This window comes from Saimiri boliviensis, chromosome 1, assembly GCF_048565385.1.
Source record: "Saimiri boliviensis isolate mSaiBol1 chromosome 1, mSaiBol1.pri, whole genome shotgun sequence".
Lineage (NCBI taxonomy): Eukaryota > Metazoa > Chordata > Mammalia > Primates > Cebidae > Saimiri > Saimiri boliviensis.
The window spans coordinates 227,192,466-227,219,796 of NC_133449.1; the positions used below are offsets into that span (position 1 = coordinate 227,192,466).

At 37.3% G+C, this 27,331-nt stretch overlaps 1 protein-coding gene across 7 annotated transcripts in view; it reads right to left on the reverse strand.

Annotated features, from left to right (window-relative positions):
- Window positions 1–27,331, reverse strand: part of ATG10 (autophagy related 10) — a 292,497-nt gene that overhangs the window by 258,736 nt on the left and 6,430 nt on the right. For all 7 annotated transcript variants that reach the window (XM_074384181.1, XM_074384177.1, XM_074384175.1 and 4 more), the window contains exon 2: window positions 23,010–23,126. In XM_074384181.1, coding sequence (XP_074240282.1) covers window positions 23,010–23,117 — 108 coding nt within the window. In that variant the 5' untranslated portion in view covers window positions 23,118–23,126. The remainder of the gene's footprint in view (window positions 1–23,009; window positions 23,127–27,331) is intronic.

Below are 27,331 nucleotides of genomic sequence, written 5' to 3' on the forward strand. Positions count from 1 at the left end.
GAACTTAAAAATTTCTTTTAGAAATAAAGTCTACTTTAAACACACACACACACACACATACACACACAAACACACACACACACACACACACACACACACACACACACACAGAGCACCTTACAACTCAAACAACTCAATAATAAGAAGAAAAACAGCCTCATTAAAAATAGGTAAATTTTTGAATGGAAATTTTACTAAAGAACATGAAAGTTGCTAATCTTCCCATGAAAAGGTGTTCAGCATCATTAACAATTAGGGAAATTCACAAGAAACCACTTTACACCCACCAAAGTGACTATAATCAAACAGAAAGGAAATACCAAGTGTTGATAATGGTCTGGGAAATCAGGAACCCACATATTTTGCTGGTGGGGATATAAATTGCATAGCCACTTTGAAAAAGAGACCAGTGGTTTCTTAAAGTGTTGAACACTGATTTGTCATATGACTTGGCAATTACACTCCCAGATATCTATCTAAGATAAATGAAAACCTATGTCCCCTGAAAGACATGTATGTGAATGTTCAGAACAGCATTATTCATAACAGCCAAAATCTGAAAACATTCCAGATGTTCATTAATAGGTGAATTATATTAATATTCTGTAGCTGCCATAACAAATTATCACAAACTTTGTGGCTTAAAACAACAGAAATTTATTCCCTCACAATTCTGGAAGCCAGAAATCTGAAATCAAGATGTCCACAGGGCTGCACTCCCTCTACAGGAGAATTTTATGTTTAAAAATTAAAAAAAAAAAATCACTTCTTGGCCTTTTGGCTAAGATCAAGTATAAAAACAAAAACAACAACAATAAAAAGGTTTTTTAAAAAACAAATGGGTTTTTAAACACTAGTCAATGACTTGTTTATTTCAAAAAAATATGCAATGGAATAGAATAAAACGAAATGTATTCAAACAAACAAAAAACTTGGCTGAACTCCTTGCAGTTTATATGATTTTAATTCAATTGAACAAAGGCATCTAGAGTGTTTACTATGCTAAGCACCAACGATACATAAACATAAAAACAAAAACAAGCTGGGCGCTGCGGGTCACACCTGTAATCCTAACACTCTAGGAAGCCCAGGAAAGTGGATCACTTGAGGTCAGGAGTTCAAGACCAGCCTGGCCAACATGGTGAAACCCTGTCTCTACTTAGAGTACAAAAATTAGTCGTAGTGGCACACAACCGCAATCCTAGCTACTGGAGAGGCTGAGGTGGGAGAATCACTTGAACCTGGGAAGTGAAGGTTTCAATGAACCGAGATTGCACCACTGCACTCCAGCCTGGATGACACAGTGAGACCCTGTCTCAAAAAACAAACAAACAAACAAACAAAAACTAAAAGCAAAAACATCTTGCTGGCAAGGAGCTCTCAGACTACTACTGGGAATTAGGCAAGTATATAGATGACCACCATATAGAATTGCACACCAACTGTATGGAAACACAGAGGAGTGGATCTAAGCCAAACTTGGAAGGTCAGGGTTGCCTATCTGAAGTAAGTGATGCTTAGATTTAATCTCAAAAAAATATGTAGTTATTATGGGCAAAAGACAGCCATACAAATCACAAAAGAAAGTACCAATAACTAATAAACATATGAAAAAGGTGCTCAAATAACTAGTTTTTAGAAAATGCAAATTAAAATCATGTGGCCTTAGGAGGCAGGACTACAAATCCCCTTCAAAAAACAACTTTGAAACTGAACAAAATTGTTAAAAACAACCGTTTCAGGGAACTGGAAATCAACCAAAGGCAAATAACATATTAAGAAGCACTTATTCATGAAAAACTGTTGAAATTCAGGCAAGAACAGTGAGAGTCTGTGGCATTCCTCCCTGAGGTTGCTCCCATCCCTCCCAGATGGTCAGCATGGTGGTTCTACCAGGACCACAGGCTGTGATACCAGCAGACTTACTGCCAGAAGGGCTCAATTGATCGGAAGCTGAAAATGAAAATATGCCATCCAGCAGCAGAGCCAGTAAAAGTAACAATCACTGTAGCAAGCCTGAGGTGGTCATCCCAGTTGGGACAAGCAACCAACCAACCAGCACCATAACAGGAATAGTAATAGGGAGATCCCAGAAATGAGGGATCATAGAAGAGCTTGAGAAACTACACACAACCCTGGTAGCTTTCCACTCACATGTAGGGGAAGCTAAGAGGACTCAAGCTGTCCACACATCCTGGCTGACGAGGAGGATTTGCATAGGTACAGAAGACACGGTGGAAACTAAAAGGTAAGGCAGACTTGAACACTGCCTAAACTTCGAATATGTCCCCCAACCCAAATAGAACCATTGGGAAGAGGAGAAGCCTACTAGCTCCAAGTGTTTAAGCATAACCTCTGACGGATCATAAGCAATTAAGCTATTGCACAAATGTAACATTGATAGAAAGAGGCCAGGCTCAAAAGAGTAATCCTTTTTAAGCAAGAGTTTTGTGTGCTTATTAGCTAAGGAGACTAAACTATATCCTAAGTAACAAATAATCACTAAAGGATTTTAACCAGAGAGTAATAGATTGGAATTGCATTTTGTAAGATCACCTTTTCAGGCTTAGAGGCAGATTGGCAGAGGGCAAGGTTAGAGACAAAGAGCAAAAACAATGATAGCCTGAACAACAAGAATGGTGATGGGCAAGGAAGGCAGAGGTAAGCCAACTTGAAAGATTTTTAAAGATGAAATAAATGGATGTAATGATCCATTCAGTATACGTATTGAAGCAGAGGAATGTAAAACCTTCCGGGTCATGGCCTCAGTCAGAGGATAGTGGAGGCATCTGGAAAAAAAAAAAAGAATTCAGAAGGAGCAATGGACATGGAAGGCAAAAAATGACAAGTTCAGTTTTATTCATGTTGAGTTTGAGATTTATAAAACTTTAATCCATGAGACTGCTACATAATTAAACTTTGTATAAAATTTATTATTTAGAAAAAGATAAGTAGCATATGGAAATATGGGAATGCAGTGGTCCAAAGACCTGGGTTCCTGTTTCAGTTTTAGCTCAAAGTTGGACAAGTCAATTGTTACCTTGGTGCTAAGTTTATCCATTTACTTAAATGACCTTTATGTAAAATAAAGAAAATAAGACTGTCCTATACACTTATAAAAGTGTTGTATGCATAAAAAGAATGCTGTAAAACAAGAACACATGCAATTGCTGCTAATAGTGCACAACTTGTTCTGGAAGCTTTAACTAATACGATATGACCAAAATGAAGCCATAAATATTAGAAAAGAAACAATATTTCATTATATCAGATAACATGGAAAGCACCAAAGAATTACTATTAGACCTAGTGTTAGTTCAGTAAGGTAATCAGTCACGAAACACACCTAGTAAAATCAGTATCTTACCTACATATCCGCAATAACCTTAGACCTTAAAATGGGGAAAACCCCAGTCTCTCCAAATAAATCTAGATCTATCTGTATTTTATCCTATCATGGATCAACTTAACTAATTAATTAATTAATTAAAGCCTCATTCAAACAATGAATTTCAAACTTCACTGAAGACTTTAAAAAGTGAACTTATCATGTTCCTAAAAGGGAAGACAACATTATTTACACAGAGTTCACTCCAAATTTATAAATTTAAAAGGACAAGCATGAAAATCCTAATTGGAAAACATAGCAACACATTTTTTTAATCTAATTAAGAGTACAGGTACTAAAATGAAATTTCCCACATATGAGGGGAATTTGCTGAAATAATCACTATTGTATTAAGGTGGTGGGATAATTGGTTATTTTTCCACTCCATTTTTACAGATATTCATAATCAGAATTTTGTCTGTACTTGGAAATATTCTCCAAGACCTTGAGGATAAGAAACACAAGAAAGCATTTTCTGAGTTAAAGATGAAATTAATTCATCATAGATCAGAGGATATAGGCAAATTATCTCAAAGAGAAAAAAAAAAAAACGGTTCCCTAGCCTGCAAGATTTAACTGGAACTCAATGGCAAATAAAAGAGCAATTAATCAGTAATTGATTTTAAAAAATTAGATCACTGAAACAAACATCAGCAGTGTTCACTATACTGTTCAAGATTAAGAGTCTATACCCTATACTCTTTAAACAATTTAGCCTCAATGGTAAGACTACCCATATTGCAGAGCAAGATGTACTGATGCCACCTGTAGATTATGCCACTAAATATTCCACTTATGCAACTATGTGATAGAATTTGTACTCATTCTGTGTTCATGCAATTGTGGTTTTTTGCTCACCTACAAAACAAAACTGAGCCATCATGCTGAGAGGATGATTTCAGTTATTTGACAATTATATTTATTATAAATTAATAATATATTTGATTCTGATATACATCCAATCATATATAAGTCATATATAAATAGCATATATATGTCTACTATATATAAATAAGATTAGATATAGACATAATCAGTACTTTGACATTGCTTAATGTGGGTCTGAATTTGGGAGACAACTCCATTCCATTCCATCTGAACCTGAAAAGCTGAGGGTCAGATCCTGGGCTTCAGAAACTCACTAGTAAAGATAACTTCCTATAAGGCTTTTCGAAATACAGCTGAACTAAAACATTACTGTTAACCAGGCATGGCTCTTATTTGTTAAACTTGCACACTTACTATCATTTTTTAAATTTTAATTTATAAATTTGTGAAGTATTATAGCTTTTCTTTTTCAGATAGTTCTGATAATCTTTAAAAATAGTATTCAAAAGTACTTAATTCCCAAGTGATACAACCTGTTCTTTTTGAAATGATTGCTTAAGATTTGCATATGCTTAAGTGACAAATCATATCATAACACTCAATAAATTATGAATGGAAAAATCTAGTATAACTGACTAGGATTTAATGTTTATTACAAAAACACAGCATACTGCTCCAAGTGAATTTTTCTCCTAATCTCCTCAGATAAAGAAAAAAAAAAATCTACTCTAGCTTCATCAAGAGATATGAATGCAATATATTTAATCTTTAGTGACGTCTGGAGCTAGAAATGATATTTCATTAACTCACAATAGATGATTTAAACAAATACAGTATTACATTAAAATCACAGCAGTAACATACTCATGACCGCCCCCCAAAAAGGATTAATAAGGGGATACAGAAAGATCTACAAAGTACACTAGAAGAATAAATGTTAGTAAAAAAGTATTTCAAAACAACAAATGTATTTGTTATTCACATAAAGCAATATTATTCCTAAAGAACCTGTGAGAAATATCTATTTCTTTTAGTGAACCTTAAAGTTGTAACTAAATTTTGAGAAATAATCTATATAAGTATATTGTTTTAAAGAGATTAAAATTTTTTAAGTAGATACTTAATATTTTACCTTCGAAGTAAAAATAATTAAATAATTATTTCCAACAAATATATATGTGTGTGTATATTCAAGACACAAAAGTGAATGGGTAGGTAAAGTAAAGTAATTGTATTTAAAATATGAATCCAGCCTGTCACCGTGGTTCATAGCTGTAATCCTAACACTTTGGGAGGACCAGGCAGGAGGATCACTTGAGCCCAGTAGTTTGAGACCAGCATGGGCAATACAGTGAGATCTCACCTCTACAAAAAAATTACAAAATTACCCAAGTGTGGTGGCGCACAACTGTAGTCCCAGATACTCAGGCAGCTGAGGTGGGGGGGATCACTTGAGCCCAGTAGCTGAAGAGTGCAGTGAACTTAAATTGCACTGTTGCACTCCAGCCTGGGTGACAGAGCAAGACCCTGTCTCAAAAAAATAAAATAAAATATAAATTATATTATTTACTCTCTAATTTGATTATATTCTGATAAAAAATCTTCAGTTGGGTTTATATTAGTAAATGTGAGACATGGTGATAAACTACTCTTGTCAAATACACATGGAAAGCATTTTTAATGCTCTTTAACAATGTACTTCAGAAATAAAAGAAACGTAATCTCCTAACAGAATGAGGCTATGTAATTCAAGAAGTCATCAGCTAACAGAAATTCACTCCAAATTCTCTCTTTAGCTGTTTCCTTCATACAATTGTAAATCAAAATTTGTAGAAATAATGAATGAACCTTGAGGACATTATGTTAAACAAAATAAGCCAGTCAAAAAAAGACAAATACTGTCTGATTCTCCTTACATGAGATAACTAAAGTAATCAAATTCATAAAGATAGAAAGTAGAAAGGGAGTTGCTAGGAGCTGGGAGGATTCTGGAGTTTGGTTGCACAACAGTGTGAACGTACTTAACACTACTGTACTGTACACTTAAAATGGTTAAGATGGTAAACTTATGTTAGGCTCATTTTATCACAGTTTTTAAAAATAGATAAATAAAAATTTGTAAAAGCAATATTTCATGTCTCTAGAGTCTTTTCTTGAATTCATTTATTAATTTTCATATATAATGGTAAATTTACAGAGCACACGTGAAGAACCTATAATTTGAACACATTTGGGGAAAATAAAGAAAGCTAAGTTAATTAGGTTGAAATATATATGCCACAGATGCTTTAAAACACTATCGCTGGCTGTGAGTCAACAATTGTGGAAGCTGGGTGGTGGGTACATGAAAATTCATGATACTATTCTCTTTATTTCTGTATGTTTGAAATGTTTCATTATAAGACATTTACAAATAAAAATCACTGTGCAAATAAACAAAGTAAGAAATTCAGCAGGGCGACAAAAATGATGGGAAGGTCCATGGTGGGCTTTGTACTCAGAGATAGAATACAGTAAAATATGGAGGTATTTTAGAATCATTTTAAAAATATGACTTAATGTAATTAGCATAATGGCAAAGGGTTTTAAGGAAAGTAATATGGATTAACCAGAAACAAAAACTACTGAAAAGAAGAAATCATAAACAGTTTAAATTTATACTCAGAATAAAATGAAATTTAAAATTTTTACTCCATATAAATTAGCAAACAAGCCCCTTCAATAAGTGGTTCCTAAGCTGTAATGGAGATAAAATATTTCTGGTACGTTACTATGTATATTTCAAAATACAATCAAGTATGTTTAACTGAAGAGACAAGGGATTAACAGAAAGAAGAGGCTCTTTAATTCTTCTGAAAGAATTATACACAAAATGATCTAATATCAACTGTATAAAATATAATCTTAAGAAAGTAGGAGGCCGGGCGCGGTGGCTCAAGCCTGTAATCCCAGCACTTTGGGAGGCCAAGGAGGGTGGATCACGAGGTCAAGAGATCTAGACCATCCTGGTAAACATAGTGAAACCCCGTCTCTACTAAAAATACATAAAAAATTAGCTGGGCATGGTGGCGCATGCCTGTAATCCCAGCTACTCAGGAGGCTGAGGCAGGAGAATTGCCTGAACCCAGGAGGCGGAGGCTGCGGTGAGCCGAGATTGCGCCATTGCACTCCAGCCTGGGTAACAAGAGTGAAACTCCATCTCAAAAAAAAAAAAAAAAAAGAAAGTAGGATATTTTGTTTTCAATCTGAATGTTCTCTCTTCCTGTTTCTGCACAAAAGTGAGAGAAGGAAACTGAAAATCCATGGGAAATTATTTTATTAATTACTTATGAAAGGTGGAATCACAGAACTGAGAACTGAGATCCTAAACTAAAACACAAAAATCAAACAAAACAAAAATTCTAGAAAGCAAGGTAGAGTTTTAATTTTGCACAAATCTCAAAATGAGTAATTATAAATTAAGTTTAGAAAATATGAGTAAATTGTTGTGAGACAAACGATAAGGAAGTATATATATATAACATACCAAAAAAAGTAGAGAGAATAGTACCAAAATCAAACCATATACACATCATCCATATTCAATACACTTGAAGATTTTGCCACATTGGCTTCATTGATCCCTATTTATTTGGTTGTTTTGTTTTATTTAGCTATACTCCTTGGTATCACTTTATACATTAGTCCATAATCAAATATCACTAATCATCTCAAAAAAAAAAAAGTCCTTTTACAGTTGACTTAAGTCAGGGTCCAGTTAAGTTCAAATATTAAATTAGGGTATATCTTTTGAATTTCTTTTAATCTAGAGTAGTGCTACTCAAAGTGTGATTTTCAATTAGCGCCATTTTGAGAACTAATTGTTACCAGTCCAAAAACTGTTTACTGGTCCTCAACTCTTTGTTACAGGTCAACAACATAAATACAGAAAAGGAAAGTGAGTACTTAGAAATGTTTCCTAGCAAGTTGACACTGTCAAGACATCCAAGTGCATGATGAGTGGACTCATCTCACTGAACAAGCTGGCAGTCATCAGACTCACTGTGAGTCACATGTGACCTGAACTGCATACTCATCATACACCCTAGGACCACTGACTGATAGCTACCTGGATAGGATATTAAAACAAACAGACAAACAAAAACCAAAACCCAGTGTTTAATCCTAGAAAGTTTGAGACACAGTCCTTCTTCTCAATTCTTTACCCTACCATTGACTTTTTGAAGAAATAAGGTCAGGTGTCCTTTACATTTATGGATTGTTGTGTTTGCTTCCTATAGTGTTAATTACCTTGGTTCTCTATCACCTGATTTCCTATAATTGATTCTATTCAGGTTCAACTTTGGGGACATAAATACTTCATATAGGGTACTCTGCGATTCATGTTATAAAACTTCAGAAAATAAATAATATCTGATTGCCCTGTTTTTGGTAATACAAAGAGTGATCACTAGGCTCAGGTGATAATAGCTCAATTTCTCCTTTGTAAATTCCCCCTCAACCTTTCATCTAATTGTTTCATCCACTAGTTATTGCTGCCTAATTCATTTCATTAGGGGCTTAAAAATGATAATTTTCGGCCGGGTGCAGTGGCTCACGCCTGTAATTCCAGCACTTTGGGAGGCCAAGGCAGATGGATCACAAGGTCAAGAGACCATTCTGGCCAACATGGTGAAACCTCATCTCTTAAAAAAAATAAAAAAAAAAAAAATTCTAATTATACCATACTTTCTTTTTTGAGACAGTATCTGGGCAACAGATCAGGGTGGAGTGCAGTAGCATGATCTCGGCTCACTACAACCTCCACCTCCCGGCTTCAAATGATTCTCCGGCCTCAGCCTTCTGAGTAGCTGGGATTACAGATGCCCCTGCCACAATGCCCAGCTACTTTTTGTATTTTGAGTAGAGATGAGGTTTCACCATGTTGGCCTGGCTGGGCTTGAACTCCTGACCTTAAGTGATCTGACTGCCTTGGCCTCCCAAAGTGCTGGGATTACAGGCATGAGCCACCATGCCCTTCCTCTACCATCCTTTCTATATTTATTAGATAAAATTGTAGGAGAGGGACTTTCCTTCATCAAATTAGACAATTTGGTTACCATGAAATAGGTCATGTAAGAAGTTTACAGGGTATCAACTCCTTGGTCTGAACATTGATAATCAAATGGAAAAAAATAAGCATTATCTTCTTCTTACATGACCTATTTCATGGTAAGGTGTCCTGTTTCAATCTCCTGCATATGGAAGGCCAGTTATCCCAGTTATCAGTTATCCCAGTTATTACTATCATTTATTGAACAGGAAGTCATTTCCCATTGCTTGCTTTTGTCGACTTTCTTGAAGATCAGATGGTTGTAGACATGTGGCCTTGTTTCTGGGTTATCCATTCTGTTTCATTGGTCTTTGTGCCTGTTTTTGTATCAGTACCATGCTGTTTTGGTTACTGTAGCCTTGTAGTATAGTTTGAAGTTGGGTAATGTGATGCCTCCAGCTTTGTTCTTTTTGCTTAGTATTGCCTTGGCTATTTGGGCTCTTTTAAGTTCCATATGAATTTTAAAACATGTTTTTCTAATTTTCTGAAGAATGTCATTGGTAGATTGATAAAAATAGCATTGAATCTGTAAATTGCTTTGGGCAGTATGGCCATTTTAACAATGTTATTTCTTTTATCCATGAACATGGAATGTTTTTCCATTTGTTTGTGTCATCTATGATTTCTTTAAGCAGTGTTTTGTAATTCTCATGGCAGAGATCATTTATCTCCCCAGTTAGCTACATTCCTAGGTATTTAATTCTTTTTCTGGCATCTTTGAATGGAACTTCATTCTTGATTTAGCTCTCAGCTTGGATATTGTTGGTGCATAGAAATGCTACTGATTTTTGGCCAGGCACAGTGGCTCACGTCTGTAATCCCAGCACTTTGGGAGGCCAAGGCAGCTGAATCACCTGCAGTCAGGAGTTTGAGACCAGCCTGGTCAACATGGTGAAATCCCATCTCTACTAAAAATACAGTAATTAGCCAGGCATGGTGGCAGGTGCCTGTAATCCCAGCTACTCAGGAGGCTGAGGCAGGAGAATTGCTTGAACCTGGGAGGAGGGGGTTGCAGTGAGCTGAGATTGTGCCACTGCACTCTAGCCTGGGCAACAGAGTGAGATTGTCTCAAAAAGAAATGCTACTGATTTTTGTGCATTGATTTTGTATGCTGAAACTTTGCTGAAGTTGTTTATTAGATCTAGGAGCTTTGAGGCAGAAACTATAGGGTTTTCTTGGTATTGAATCATATTATCTACAAGCAGAAATAGTTCAACTCCCTCTTTTCCTATCTGGATGCTTTTTCTTTCTTTTCTTACCTGATTGCTCTAGCCAGGATTTCCAGTACTATGTTGAATAGAGGGCATCCTTCTCTTATTCGGGTTTTCAAGGGGAATGCTTTCAGCTTGTGTCTATTCAATATGATGCTGGCTGTGGGTTTGTCATAGACAGCTCTCATTATTTTGAAGTATGTTCCTTCAGTGCCTAGTTTGTTGAGGATTTTTATTATGAAGGAATGTTGAATTGTATCAAAAGGTTTGCTGCAACTATTGAGATAATCATGTGATTTTGGGTTGTTTTCGTTCTGTTTATGTGTCAAATCACGTTTATTGATTTGCATATGCTGAACCAACCTTGCATCCTAGGATAAAGCCTACCTGATCATGGCAGATTCACTTTTTGATGTACTGCTGGATGTGGTTTGCCAGTATTTTGTTGAGGATTTTTATATCAATGTTCATCAAGGATATTGACCTGGAAGTTTTTGTTGTTCTCTCCTCCTCAAGTTTTTGGAATAATTTCAAGAGGAATAATACCAGCTCTTCTTTATACATCTGACAGAATTCAGTTGTGAATCCATCTGGTCCTGGGCTTTTACTGGTTGATAAAATTTTTATTACTGATCCAATTTCAGAACTCATTATTGGTCTGTTCAATTTCTTCCTGGTTCAGTCTTGGGAGGCTGTGTTTCCAGGAGTTTATCAATTTCTTCTAAGGTTTCTAGCTTGTGTGCAGAGGTGTTCACAGTAGTCTCTGGGGGATTTTTCTGTATTTCTGTCTGGTTAGTGGCAATGTCCCCTTTGTCATTTCTGAATGTGTTTATTTGGATCATCTCTCTTTTGTGCTTGATTAGTCTAGCTAGCAGTCTACCTATCTTATTAATTCTTTCCAAAAAACCAATTCCTAGATTTGCTGATCTTTTGTGTGGTTTCTTTGCATCTCAATTTCCTTCAGTTCAGCTCTGATTTTGGTTATTTCTATATTCTGCTAGCTTTGGGGTTGGTTTCCTCTTATTTCTGTAGCTCCTCTAGTTGGGATGTTAGGTTGTTTATTTGAGATCTTTCTAACTTTTTGATGTGGGCATTTAGGGCTATAAACTTCTCTCTTAATACTGCTTTAGCTGTGTCCCAGAGATTCTAGTATGTTGTATCTTTGTTCTTAATAGTTTCAAAGAATGTCTTTATTTCTGCCTTAATTTTGTTATTTACCCAGTCATTCAGGAGCAGGTTGTTTAATCTCCATTAATTGTATGGTTCTGAGTGATATTCTTAGCACTGATTTCTATTTTTATTATGCTGTGGCCCAAGAGTGTGGCTAGTATGATTTTGTGAGGGTTTTCTTTTTTTCTTTTTTTTTTTTTTTTTTTTGCTGAGGATTTTTTTATGTCTGAGTGTGTGGTCAATTTTAGAGTATGTGTCATATGCAGAAGAATGTATATTCTGTTCTTTTTGGGTGAAGGGTTCTGTAGATGTCTATTGGTCTGTTTTGTCAAGTGTTGAGTTCAGGTCCTGAATATTTTGGTAGTTTTCTGCCTCAGTGATCCATCTAATACTGTTGATGGGGTCTCCTATCTAATACTGTTGATAATTGTCTCCTGCTATTATTGTGTGGTTATCTAAGTCTCTTTGTGGGTCTCTAAGAACTTCGTTTATGAATCTGGGTGCTCCTGTGTGGATGCTTACATATTTTGGATATCTATGCCATCTTGTTGAATTGTGCCCTTTACCATTATGTAATGCCCTTCTTTGTCATTTCTTATCTTTGCTGGTTTAAAGTCAGTTTTGTCTGAAATTAGAATGGCAATCCCTGCTCTTTTTCTGTTTTCCATTTGCTTGGTAGATTTTTCTTCACTCCTTTATTTTGAGCCTATGATGTCACTGCATGTGAGATGGATCTCTTGAAGACAGCGTACAGTTGGGTCTTGCTTCTTTATCCAATTTGCCACTCTGTGTCTTTTAATAGGGGCATTTAGCCTGTTTACATTCACTGTTCATATTGATACATGTAGATTTAATCCTGCTATCATGTTGTTCTCTGGTTATTATTCAGACTTGTTTGTGTGGTTGCTTTATAGTGTCATTAGCCTATGTACTTAAGTGTGTGTTTACAGTGACCAGTAACAGTCTTTCCTTTCCATATTTAGCCCTACATTCAGGATCTCTTGTAAGACAGGTTTGGTGATAATGAATTCCCTTAGCATTTGGTGGTCTGGAAAGGATCTTATTTCTCTTTCACTTATGAAGCTTAGTTTGACTGAATATGAAATTCTAGATTGGAAATTATTTTCTTTAAAAATGCTGAATATAGGCCCTCAAAATCTTCTGGCTTATAGGTTTCTGCTAAAAAGTCTGTTGTCTGCCTGATGAGGTTCCCTTTTTAAGTGATCTGCCCTTTCTCTCTAGCTGCCTTTAAAATTCTTCATTTCATTTTGACCTTGGGGAATCTGATTTTTATGTGTATTGGGGATGGTATTCTTGTGTAGTATTTTGCAGGGGTTCTCTGCATTTCCTGAAATTCAATCTAGGCCTCTCTAGCAAGGTTGGGGAAATTTGTACGGATGATATCCATGCAATGAAATATGTTTTCCAAGTTGTTTGCTTTCTCTCCCTCTCTTTCAGATACCAGTGAGTCATAGGTGTGGTCTCTTTACATAACCCGATATTTCTCAGGAGGTTTTATGCATTCTTTTTAATTGTTTTGTGTTTTTGCTTTTTTGATTTTTTTGTCTAATTATTTTGAAAAACCAGTCTTTGAGCTCTGAGATTCTTTCCTCAGCTTGGTTGATTCTGCTTTTAATACTTAAAATTGTATTCTCAAATCCTTGAGGTGAGTTCTTTAGCTCTATCAGATCAGTTTGGTTCTTTCTTAAAAATGGCCACTTCTATCATCTTCTGCATTATTTTATTGTGTTCCTAAGAATCCTTAAACTGGGTTTCAATTTCCTTCTGAATCTCAATGATCTTCATTAATATCCATATTCTGAATTATATTTCTGTCATTTCAGCCTGGTTAAGAACCACTGCTGGGGAACGAGTGCAGTTGTTTGGAGGCAAGAAGATATTTTGGCTTTTTGAGTTGCCACAGTTCTTGCACTAGTTCTTTCTCATCTGTGCGGGCTGATGTTACTTCAGTCTGAAAGATTTTAGGGGGCCAAGGCTCACTTCAGCCCTCCTGAGCTGTGTGCTCTAATTCTGAGGGGTTGGTATTGGGCCCTCAGCTTTGTTCTCTAGCCCCTCAAAGTTATAAACCTGCTGCACTGGAGGAGCTCAGGTGTTCCCAGACCACTGGTCACAAGACTCTGATGGGTGATGCCAACCAAAGTGCTTTGTTGGGCAGTGGCAGTGGGATCCATGTTCATTCGGACATGTTAGCAGCAACAGCAGTGCAGCAGGGTGCATACTTGTTGGATGTGGCAGGGCACTGGAGAGAACAGGGCTGATGGCCTCCATGTGAATGTTCGCAGTGGTGGCACAGGGTGAGGGGGTAGGGCCGCTAGTATCCATGCACGTGTGTGTACCAGCATCGGTGTCAGCATCAGGGCAGGATGCTGGTAGATGTAAGACTGGCAGCCTTCATGTGCACATTCACTTCTTAATACTTTATATAGGCTAAGATATACTGAATGCTTCCTGTATATAAGTACTCTGCTAAGTACTTTCATATTTGTCTTCTCATTATCCTTATAATCATGTACATGGTAAGTGCTATGATCTGCATTTGCTAGTTATAAAAACTAAGGCTGTGAAACAAAAAATAACTTGCATGAGGACACAGTCATATCTAGGATTTAACCCAGTTCTAAACAGTTCCAAAGGTCAAGGTCTTAGCCACTGTGATATTCTGTCTATGAACTTTACTTTCAGTTGCAAACTTAACCTAACCTTCAGTATATGATTGCCATTTGCTATTATTGCATATTCCTTTTGATGTGCTTCTTTGAAAAGCAACCACTAGAGGCCATGGGCCCTGGAGTCTAGAGCATGGACAGGCACAGTAGCTCACACCCGTAATCCCAGCACTTTGGGAAGCCAAGGCAGGAGGATTGCTTGAGGCCAGGAGGTTGAGACCAGTTTGGGCAACATGGTGTGACCCCATCTCTACAAAAAAATGTTAAAATAGCCAGGTGTAGTGGTACACACTTGTAGTTCCAACTACTTGAGGAGGCTGAGACAGGAGGATCCCTTCAGCCCAGAAAGTCAAGGCTGCAGTGAGCAATGATCACTCCACTGCACTCCAGCACCTAGGCATTGACCTTACACCATTAACCATTTAGTAACTATACCCCATATCACAAACCAAGAAACTGAGAACTAAACTGATAAAGTGGGTCTTGTGAAGACTTTAAAAATATTAGTAGATGTAAAAATTTTAAAGGCAAATTAGTGGAAGAAGAATAAAAGTTAAGCAAAAGTTAAATAGTGAGATAAATTAATTTATTTAGTATAATAAAATAAAGTAAATGATAAAATAATTTTACGTAAAATCAAGTGCTTAGTAATCACAGCAGAATCACTAGTTAACTAGATCTGCATCAAAATCTACATTTATGAAAACAACTTCTGTCATTACACCTCTCAGAGTCTATATAATTTTTCCACAACACAAATTATCCCCAGAAATAAAATCCATGAAAGCAATTCTCAAGTTTTATACACTGGACTTTTAAACAACCTACACATGTATGAATTGTTACATTAAGATACTTAAATTGCTATCTTTGCCAATTTGGACATTTCTTCACCGGCTAATGACAGGACATTCTGAGCTTCTACAGGGTGGCATTGCCTGCCAGCATATTACTTTCACCTGGGCCACCATTTTTGTCTGTACTTTTGTGTTTATATAATTATGTGAATACTTTAGCACATTTTGCCTTTTCTTAAATGAGTAGAAAACAGGAAATGAAAGTGATGACACCTAAGAAGTATAGGGCTCAAAGGGAATACAAAGTGAGAAATCATGAGGTAGCACAAAAGAGGCAAATCTTTTGCCTGAATTGATATATTGGACTTAAAAGTGCTCTACTGTTTTCAGTTGTGTAGGTAAAGAACATTAAAAACTCAAGTGAGGCTGTGTATGGTGGCTCACATCTGTAATCCCAGCACTTTGGGAGGCTGAGGTGAGCAGATCACTTGAGGCCAGGAGTTCCAGACCAGCCTGGCCAAATGTCAAAACCCCATCTCTACCAAAAACAAACAAATAAACAAAATTAGCCAGGCATGGTGGTACATGCCTGTAGTCCCAGCTATTCTGGAGGCTAAAGCATGATAATCACTTGAACCTGGGAGGTGGAGGTTACAGTGAGTCAAGATCGCACTACTGCACTCCAGCCTGGATGATAGAGTGAGACTCTGTCTCAAAACACACACACACACACACAGAGGTAAAATTTCTGAAAAATACCCTCAAAGGTTGCATCTTAGAAGCAACATGAAATTCGAGATTATACAATGTTTTCAGCTCTCTAAAACAGAAAGCAGATCTAGGAGTCCAGGAAGGCACAAAAGCAGGAGAACCACCTGGGATTCTTGGCACCTCTGTCCAAAAAATGTTAGGGACTCATTTATGCAATGTCAAGCTTAATGAAATAAACAGTAGTCTAACACCTTTGCTTATGGATGTATTTTTATGGTCCATCATGACAAACATGCACTGACGATGTGGTTATAGTGTGACCCTAGGAGAAAATTAATAATAATACACATATTAGCTCCTGCCATTTTTCCTAATATAATAAGGACTAACTCTGTAAACTAAGAAGGCTAAAGTAAGAATCTTCAAAACTGCTGCGAATATAAAGATATCAAGGGTAAAACTAATTATTCAAAATTAAGTAAAAAAGGTTTTAATTAAAACTTATTAGCTTAATATGCTTACTGCTAAACAATTTATAAAAGCAGAGAGTAAATAACTCAGAATTGCATTTGGATCCAAAATCTCTGCACTTGGAGCACTCTCTTCTGCTCCCCTACCCTCCACTTTTTCACCACGGTCCTCTCTACACCCTGCTTTGGGATCCGGTTTCTTTCTTCAATCCAATCTTTTCTGCTTTCTATCTTTGAGAAATTCATCAATCTTTAGGATCCTTTGGTGATACCTTTTTTTTGTTTTCTACTGCTGATAAAAGTTTACTCATCTATTCTTCAAAATAGCTTTTCCTTCATTTTTAGGACTCTGGAGAGAGAGTGAAAAGAAATCAATTAGAGTGGACAATGAAGCTAGAGAGGTAGAAGGAAGCCACAATGTGGGGCCCTGAACACACTGTGATGGAGTTTCTATATTATTCTGTGATATGAGAGAACTCAAACTGAAACAAAGAAAAAAAAAGCATGTAAAAAATGGGACTCCTACAAAGACATTTTTTAAAATGTTTTTTAACTATGACAGCATTTGTTGAATGAATTGGAGAAGAGTTGTCAGGCCTTTGAAATGGTTCAGGTGAGAAGCTACATGGTCCTGAACTAGTGTAGAGCCAGCTGATGCGAAACACTAATGAGATTATGGGCTGCTAAAGAAAAGATGGTTTTGGTAAGGCTCCTCTTGAAAAAGGAAGAGAGGCCGAGTGTGGTGGCTCACGCCTGTAATCCCAGCACTTTGGAAGGCCGAGGCGGGTGGATCACGAGGTCAAGAGATCGAGGCCATCCTGGTCAACATGGTGAAACCCCATCTCTACTAAAAATACAAAAAATTGGCTGGGCATGGTGGCACGTGCCTGTAATCCCAGCTACTCAGGAGGCTGAGGCAGGAGAACTGCCTCAGGCTGAGGCAAGAGAATTGAACCCAGGAGACAGAGGTTGCGGTGAGCCGAGATCGCGCCATGGCACTCCAGCCTGGGTAACAAGAGCAAAACTCCATCTCAAAAAAAAAAAAAGAAAGAAAGAAAAAGGAAGAGAGAATTATTCTTCTCAGGCTCCCTTTTATAATCCTAAAGAAACTCAGAACAATATACTAGCAACCAGTACAGTATATTTGGTGCTAAATATACTTTCAAAGAGTTTTCTGAAAACCTAACTACAACTTCATTTATAGCATTATTTCTGTAATAAAATACACTGAAAATTTCAAACAACTAAAAATTATGAGATGGCTTTCTATGTGTCAGAAACCAGACTAAACACTCTGAATGCAAACTAACATTTAATCTATACAACAACCATATAAAGTATTCCCACTTCGCAGATAAAGAATATAGAATTTGGAATAAAGAATATAGAATATAGAATGTAGAATAAGAATATAGAATATAGATAGAGAATATAGAATTACGTTATGTAATATGTCTAAAATCCAGTTAGTAAATGGTAAAGCAGGTATTTGAACCTGGATCTATCTGACTGTGAAGCCCATGCTCTTAACCACTATCGTTAATACCTGACAGACCATCATGGTAAACAATGGTTGTAACAAGTGTACCACCTTCCTGAGGGTTTTGGAAAGGTTAGAGGTAGGAGAACAAGAATTATCCTGCCTAGATGCCAACAGCATTCCAGCCTCACTGAAAAATATTGATTTAAAGTATTATCCTTATTGTGCATAGCTCCAGATATAAAAATTAAAAAGACTTTGCCTACTTTAGGTTAAACTTTTTAATAATTTATGTTTCATTAATTCACACTGCTTTTCTCATCAACTTTGCGTAAAAAATAATGTTTTATACCTTTCTGTAAAGTTGAATTATACCAATTCTCTAAATATTGTCAGAATTCTGTTTAAATTCAAAAAATAAAATGTACTGGCCTCAGTGGCTCACACCTGTAATCCTGACACTTTGAGAGGTTGAGGCAGTCAGATCATTTAAGGTCAGGTATTCGAGACCAGCCTGGGCAACATGGTGAAACACTGTCTCTACTAAAAATACAACAGAATTATCTGGGCGTGGTGGCACATGCCTGTAATCCCAGCTACTTGGGAGGCTGAGACAGGATAATCATTTGAACCTGGGAGGCAGAGGTTGCAGTGAACTGGGAACAGACCACTGCACTCCAGCCTGGGTGACAGAGTAAGACTTCATCTCAAAAAAATAATTAATTTTAAAAATAAATAAATAAAAATAAAATGGATGGTGCCAAAGTGATTATATGGTATGAAGGACAATATATACTCTTTAAAAGAGACTTGGCCAGGCATAGTGGCTTACACCTGTAATCCCAACACTTTCAGAGGCCAAGGTGGGAGGTCTGTTTGAACCCAGGAATTAAAGACCAGCCTGGGCAACATAGTGAGACCCACATCTCTATACAAATAAAAAAAAAAAATTAGCTGGGTGTGGCAGCATGTGCCTGTAGTACAGCTACTTAGGGGGTTGAGGTGGAAGGATCACTTAAGCCCAGGAGGCCAAAGCTTTAGTGAGCCATGATCATGCCATTGCACTCCCATCTGGACAACAGAGCAAGACCCTGTCTCAACTGAAAAAAATCAGCCAGGCATGGTGGTCCATACCTGTGGTCCCAGTTACTCCAGAGGCTGAAGTGAGAGGATTACCTGAGCTGGGGAAATTGAGTCTGCAGTGATCATGCCAACCTGAGTCTGCAGTGATCATGCGAAAGAGTAACCTTTACAGAGTAAAGGCGCCTCTATATATAGGTATAGATAAGACTCTTTTATTTATTTATTTATTTATTTTTGAGATTGAGTCTCGGTCTTGTTAGCCATGCTGGAGTGCAATGGTGTAATCTTGGCTCACTGCAAGCTCCACCTCCCAGGTTCAAGCGATTATCCTGTACCAACCTCCCAAGTAGCTGGGATTACAAGTGTGCACTACCACGCCCAGCTAATTTTTTGTATTTTTAGTAGAGACAGGGTTTCACTATGTTGGCCAGGCTGGTCTCCAACTCCTGACCTCAGGTGATCCACCTGCCTTGGCCTCTCAAAGTAAAAAAGACTCCTTTTAAGAATAAGTTTCAGAATCGAGAAGGGGCAAGGGGAGGCATTAGAAAGCAGGAGTATGAGGAAACTTTATTGGGTGATGAATATGTTCATTCTTGATTACAGTAAAGGTTTACAGGTCTATAGATATGTCAAAACTTAACAAATTATACACTTTAAACATATGCGGGTTATTGTATGCCACTTATACCTCAATATTACTATTCAAAAAAAAATAAATTTCTGAGGCCTGAAACCCAAAACAATAGTATAACAATACTGTCTCCAAACAGTCCCAGGAAAAGACTGAGATACTACATAATGCAATGAAAGGTTTGAGGATATAAGCAAGTGACTGACTCACAATTCCCTTCAGAAAAATGGCACAGGATTGCAGAAATTAGGTGGCAAAAATGCCAAATTGAGAACACAGGAAATCTGCTTTGCCTAGAGACCCTCTTTCACTAATTCAGTTCATGTGCTCAGCATGTGCTGAGGCAGGGCTGGAAGAGAAACCACAGTCATACCAGGCAGACAACCAATCTCAGAAGTCATAAACTGACCACCCCATCAGGCATCATTGACATGTTTGGTTTGGTCCTCACTGTTGGAAAAATAATCTTTTTGAATTAGTTGCCAGCATCTAGAAATTAAGAGATAAGAGATCTCTTCACCCAAATTCTGAATGTTTTATTTTTCTCAAAATATCAAAAGATCTGGTAACACTTGGGCTCATGTTTCCAAACTAGCAATATACCAGGCACTCTGTTCAGCCACGGACCACTGGACTCAGTCTTCCTATCATTCTGTCTCTAGCAGCTTCACCCATTTATTGCAATGTTTTGATACTATCTCGGGGCTCATCCTCCACATGAAAGTGAACTGCCCTTAATTAGAGGTGTAACTCTCACTACAAAGGGTAAGGAACTATCCTACCTAAGCAACCAGAGGCAGCCAACAGAAGGCTAGACTCAAGCATACCTTTTTAGAGAAAGATCAATAATGAAAACAAATCCTGAAAACTGGTTCTTGGGGCAGTCGTTTAAAACTTCAATGGAGAAGCTTCTGACAGAGAGAATTTCCCCACTGAAGATCCTTCTCAGCTCCAGCCCCTTCACCCTTCAAACACAAATGCATATACAGTCCCAGCTCCCTCCCTAGCCTTCCCCTCCCTCATTCTGACATGTTATGGAATGTTAAGAGGAATTTTTGTCATCCCAACTCCAGCTTAAGAAAACTTTCTTTAAAAAAAAAAAAAACTTGTTTAAAGGCAAAGTCCCCAAGGAATAATCACCACAAATTATTGTAACTCAAAAGGGGTCAGAAACCTATACTCAATCAAAGAATAAACCACCAATATTTTATTTAATCATTATGTAACAAAAGCATTAATATTAAATCAGGTTCAAGGTAAGATTTGTTATCACTATTACTTAACATTTTTCTAGTCAATGCATAAAATAACAGAACTATCACAAAGCAGTCAATTTAAAAAACAAAAAAAATAAACCTCTTAGTATGCATGCAGATGACCTCATTCGTACAAGACCCAAGAGAAACTACTGAAAAGCCGTGAAAATCAATACATGAATTCAATGAGGGGACTGAATGGTTACAAAATTAATATACAAAATTACAGGTGTTCATGTCAGCAATAATCATAGAAGAAATAAGATGAATAAAAATTGAAACATAATAGCAAACAAAAAAATAAAATATACTCAGGAACAAAACCAATGAAAGGTGCTAGTACAGTCATATTATCCTGGAGAGGGAGACTTCCTGAGGGCTGATCAACTGTATAATCACTACCTAGAGAGTGGGGCTGGAGTCTACCACAAAAGATTGATCCTCTCCTCTAAACTATCCATAAGCCACCCTGTCAAAGTTCAGCCTGCACATGGCCCAAGATGAAATCATGGCTTGTTTCCCCAGTTTGGACCTGATCAAAACCTATGCCTTCCGGGCCCAGTTCTGAATTATAGTACTCAAATCCAAACTGTTCATTCCTCAGAGTGCATACAGGAAACAGAACCAGCCAGCAGAGAATCAGTGTTTATCGCTTTTTGGGAATCAAGTAAAATGTTAAGTAGAGAAACTTACCTATTCTCTAAAAAAGGGATTTCAAGGAACTCTTTAAAAAGCTTTTGACAGAGCCCAGGCATGGTGGCTCATGCCTATAATCACAGCTCTTTGGGAGGCTGAGACAGACAGATCACTTGAGGTCAGGAGTTCAAGACCAGCTGGGCAACATGGCCAAACCTTGTCTCTACTAAAAACACAAAAATTAGCCAGGTGTGGTGGTGGACACCTAAAATCCTGGCTATTACTTGGGAGGCTGAGGCATGAGAATTGCTTGAACCAGAAGGCAGAGACTGCAGTGAGTCAAGATTGTGCCACTGCACTCCAGCCTGGGTGACACAGAGAGAGACTGGCTCAAAAAAACAAACAAACAAAAAAAAAAAACATTTTTGACAGAGAACTTTACTAATTTTAAGTATGGAAATAAATAAGTACACAGGCCTTTTACATTATTATCGCTGAACAGACCAAAAGAAAAAAATATATATTTTAGATCAGGCATGGTGGTTCATGCCTGTCATCCTAGTACTTAGGAAGGCCGAGACAGGCAGATCACTTGAGGTCAGGAGTTCGAGACCAGCCAGCCCAACATAGTGAAACCCCATCTCTACTCAAAATACAAAAATGAGCTGGTACAGTGGCATGTGCCTATAGTCTCAGCTATTCAGGAGGCTGAGGCACAAGAATCACTTGAACCCAGGAGGTAGCAGTTGTAATGAGCCGAGATCACACCACTGCACTCCAGAAGAGAGCAAGACTTCATCTCAAAGAAAAACAAAAAAAATTTGGGAGCCAGGCACAGTGGCTCACACCTGTAATTCCAGGACTAGGAGGTTGAGGCGGGCAGCTCATTTGAGGCCACGAGTTTGAGACCAGCATGGCCAACGTGGCAAAACCCCGTCTCTAGTAAAAATACAAAAAATTTAGCTGGGTGTGGTGGTGCACACCTGTAGTCCCAGCGACTGGGGAGGCTGAGGCACAAGAATCGCTTGAACCTGGGAGGCCAAGGTTGCAGTGAGTCAAGATCACACCACTGCACCCCAGTCTGGGGAAGAGAGTGAAACTCTGTCTCAAAAAAAAATTTTTTTTTGAAATATGTTTATATTAATAGAAAATTCCCAATTAATACAGTACTCAATATTTCAGAATTTGTGATTGTTTATGGTTTGGTTTCAAGACTATCTTTTTACTCTCTAGACGAAAGTAGTTTCCCAAGAAAATTAACAGTGTAAACAAATGATTTGAAGCACCACAGAAACATCTGTTTACATTCAGATAATTAATATGCTAATTTTTATCTGTGAAATTAAAGTAGGTTACCTAAGAACTTTTCAAAATAATATTTAATTAACCTAATAATAATGAGTATATATAGTTGAAGTAATAAATTGGACATCTGTTTTAAGACATCCTTCAATTTCAGCCTTTTACTAAATCAAACCAATTTTCACACTTCACTTTAAATTATGGAGGTTTTACATATCAACAAAACAAAACTCTATTGAGACAGAAAACAAACATATTCAGTCGTACCTTTGATGGTCTCCATTCCCAACTATCACCTATCTCTTGTGAATGTTTAATGAATTCTGCACAACAACGTTGAAATGTTTTTTCTCCAATGAACTCATCTTCTTCCATATTAAATAACTGCAATATAAAAACTAAGTATTAGCATCAACTTTAGAATGATATCGAAAGGAATTCTGCTAATTGATTTATTTCTGTCAATAAACCAAAATTTGGGATGTAGAATGGAAAATAACCTCAAGACCACTAAAAAATGGTTTTGGCCAGGCATGGTGGCTCACACCTGTAATCCCAGCAATTTGGGAGGCCAAAGCAGGAGGACAGCTTGAAGCCAGAAAGTTCAAGACCAGCCTGGTAAACATAGCAAGACTTGATTTATATAAAAACTAAAAAAGTAAGTTAGCCAAGCATTGGGGTGCACACCTGTAGTCTCATCTATTCAGAAGGCTGAGGCAGGAGGATCGCTTGATACCAGGAATTCAAGACTGCAGTTAGCTATGATCATGCCACTCTACTCCAGCCTGGACGATATAGTGAGATCCCATCTCAAAAAAAAAAAAAGGATTTTTGTTTTTTATCTTTCTCACCTTATCCCCATTTTTGCTGTTGTTTTTATTTTTGTTGTTGTTTTTGAGACAAAATTTCGCTCTGTCACCCAGGCTGGAGTGCAATGGCATGATCCCGACTCACTGCAACCTCCACCTCCCAGGTTCAAGCAATTCTCCCACCTCAGCCTCTCAAGTAGTTGGGATTACATTTGCTCACCACCACATCTGGCTAATTTTTGTATTCTTATTAGAGACAGGGTTTCACCATGTTGGCCAGGGTGGTCTTAAACTCCTGACCTCAAGCAATCTGCCTGCCTTGGCTTCCCAGAGTGCTGGGATTCCAGGTGTGAGCCACTGCACCCAGCTTGTTTGTGTTTTTATATTCCTGTTTCTATATCTTTGGTGCTTAGCATAGTAAACATTCCAGATGCCTTTTTTCAACTGAATTAAAATCATATAAACCGCAAGGATTTTAAACCCATCTGGCTCCAAGGCCAATGACCTGTCTATACTAGCTAATTCTGATTATTCAAATTTAGTATAATCTATGCAAGAATTTGCTCATTCATCCAACAAATACATACTGAATATCTACTAAGTAGCAGGCACTGTGAATAAGTAAAGGTTGGGTATACAACAATGAAAAAATTAATAGTCCTTGCCTTGTAAGAGCTCATATTCTAACAAAGGGAGATAAAAAATGCAAGTATTATAGCAGAAACTCTCTTACCCAACCTCCATTTAACCAACTTGCCAAATTAATCAACACTGACTCAGGTCTACAGCACACTGCTCATGAAGCACCTCTGCTCCCATCAGTTAACTGTGTGTTCACAAACCATGTTCTCATTTCATAAATATATACTATAATTAAATGTTAAACAAACCAAAAACATAAAAGTAAAAAAGAAGAACGACTGTTATTTCTATAACCAAGTACCTTGAAAAGACTCAATAAAAGTGAGTCTAAGAAAAATAAACTGCTATTGAACTAGATAGGGACAATACAACTGAAAAGAATGGTGGGAGATAGGGAAGAGAAAAGATTTCAAGCTTTTTGCCTTTAGGTGGTGGTGAATTGAGTTAAGACAGGGGTCTCTGGAGGAATAGCAGTTTTGGGAAGAGAGATGGGTTTAATTTGGCCATACTGAGTTTGAATTTAAAATGTCCATGGAATGCCGAAGTAAAGGGGTCTAGCAGGCATTTTCGAGGTGTGTCTTCAACTCAGAAGCAAAGAGAAATCTGAGCTGGAAATACCGATTCTACATCAACATTACATAGACAGTAACAGAACCCATTTCATCAATCAGCAAGAGAATGCAAAACTAGAACAGGAAGAGAAGACTGATATGGTGCGGCCAGAGGAAATTTTTCCAACTGTATGATGACCCTGACATATACTGAAACATACTAAATCAAAGAAAAATTAACTTTCATTCATAAAGAATACTAACATACTTAATTTTTTAAAATTCCAACAAATTCTTAATAACAAAACTGAACAAAGTAAGCCTAAGCCCTCCAGTTACTTGAGGTTTACTGAAGTATTGAAAATACTTAAACATAAAATTTAACTCAATAGCCACAGTTTATCTAATTAACAGCACTGTGCTACAAGCAAGATGACTGAACATCAAAACACTAATTAATATTTGGTTGAATAGTTTTAAAATTATCTAAGGACTAGGATTGCTGAAGGATGCTAAATACAATAATACAAACACTTACGGCTTGATTACAAAATTAAGAAGTATACTATGCTAAAAAGATATCCATCTCAACTCGATTCATCATAATGTATCATAATGAAATATCATGGAATAATTATTGTTTCTTTGCTCAAGCAAGAATATTTCAACTCAAAAATGTAAATATAATTCAATCAACATTTTTATATGTACTTTTCAAGTTGTAATACTTTCTAGTCCTCTACCAAGTTCATAAACTACTAGAGGCAGAAATTAGAATCTGGGAACTTCCTATTATGAGATGGCTGAAAATATGGCTAAAAATGGAAATAACCACAAATGTGGTTTATTAAGCAATAATGGCAAGAATAATCCTAATTTTGCAAACGAAAAACCTTAAGATATGTGAACTGCCTATGTTTCCAGACTTATCTTAAACTAAATTTAAACTAGAGGTGACAACAGTCACTCAAATGAACTCTCAGTAAAAAGATGAATTTCAATTCTTATCTCATCCTAATGACCCTCTCATGTCTTGTTGTTAGTACAAGTTAGAAATGAGTCAGCACTCCTCATGTCATAAAGTATAAGTTGTTAATACATCTATTTTGCTTTAGTCTTACTTTGGCTAAAGAGCTATTTGGGGTTTTTGTTGTTTTTTTTTTTTGTAACATTCAATCAAAACCTTTTTCTAACTGCTTTAGCAGAGACTAAAGATTGGAAAGACAGAATAATTTTCCTAACCAAGTGAGGGTAGTCTTTCCAGACTATAAGTTCGTCCTTAGACTAGAAGCATAGAAGCTTATTTTGCTGCTGTTCACGTATATCTTTCCAGAAAAGCAGCCTCAGTAAATTCTAACACTGTATATAATCATTGTTTAAATGATCCTCTTTAATTGAAAACAATTTTTTCACTACTACTCTCCATATTTTTTAATGTGATTTTTAATCCAATGTGTGTGAAACTAATTCTTTGTTATTTTTTTTGTTGGAGACATTGCTTTTGATGAATCTATAAATCAATGTATATCAGAGTTATAATGGGACTAAAACAATATAAGAAATATAACTAAATTTCCCAGAACTTAAGATCATTTACAAAAATGTGATTACCACAGAACATACTATGCATACATTTAAACATTAAAAATCATTTTTGACTAATAAAGTAGGCAACTTCCTGAATACTTGTCCCTCCGAGCAACATTCCACATTATTTATAACTCTAAGTTGAGACTCTTTTTAAAAAAAAAAAAAAGCAATATTAGCTAGTGTAAGGCCGGTTGCCTCGTTGGGAGGCCAGACACACCCACCTCGGCACTTGGCACCAGGCTCTGCACTCAGCACCTAGCTCTGCTGCATGGCTCCCTTGGAAGGCTCTGGCTAATGCAACCCTGGCTGGCTCTCGCACCAGAAAACCCGCCCAACAACCTGCCAACCAATAGAGGCCCGCCCTGTCTCAATCCCGCTCCCCTGGACCCAAGCAGAGCACCCAGCTGTTGCTCATTCCTCCTAGCCACAAACCCCACCCTCCCCCCTCCCCCCCACCGCAGGAAGCCAGCTTGACTTCTCTGGCCCCCTTTCCCTGACCAGAGAACCTCGCCCAGGAGCTGAATAAATTGGCATTTAATTTTCTTATACCGGCCTCAGTTTCCTCATTTTAAACTCGGCAATGACCCTTACAGCTAGGAGAGTTAAATGTCAACCCACAGCCGGGTGCGGTGGCTCCAGCCTGTAATCTCAGCACTTTGGGAGGCCGAGGCAGGTGGATCACAAGGTCAAGAGATCGAGACCATCCTGGTCAACTTGATGAAACCCCGTCTCTACTAAAAATACAAAAAATTAGCTGGACATGGCGGCGCGTGCCTGTAATCCCAGCTACTCAGGAGGCTGAGACAGGAGAATTGCCTGAACCCAGGAGGCGGAGGTTGCGGTGAGCCGAGATCGCGCCATTGCACTCCAGCCTGGGTAACAAGAGCGAAACTCCGTCTCAAAAAAAAAAAAAAAAAAAAGTCAACCCACTACTTTTATGGCAATTTGGCTTGAATTCATTTAGATTAATTTAATCACTTACCTAGCAAGGTCCTTA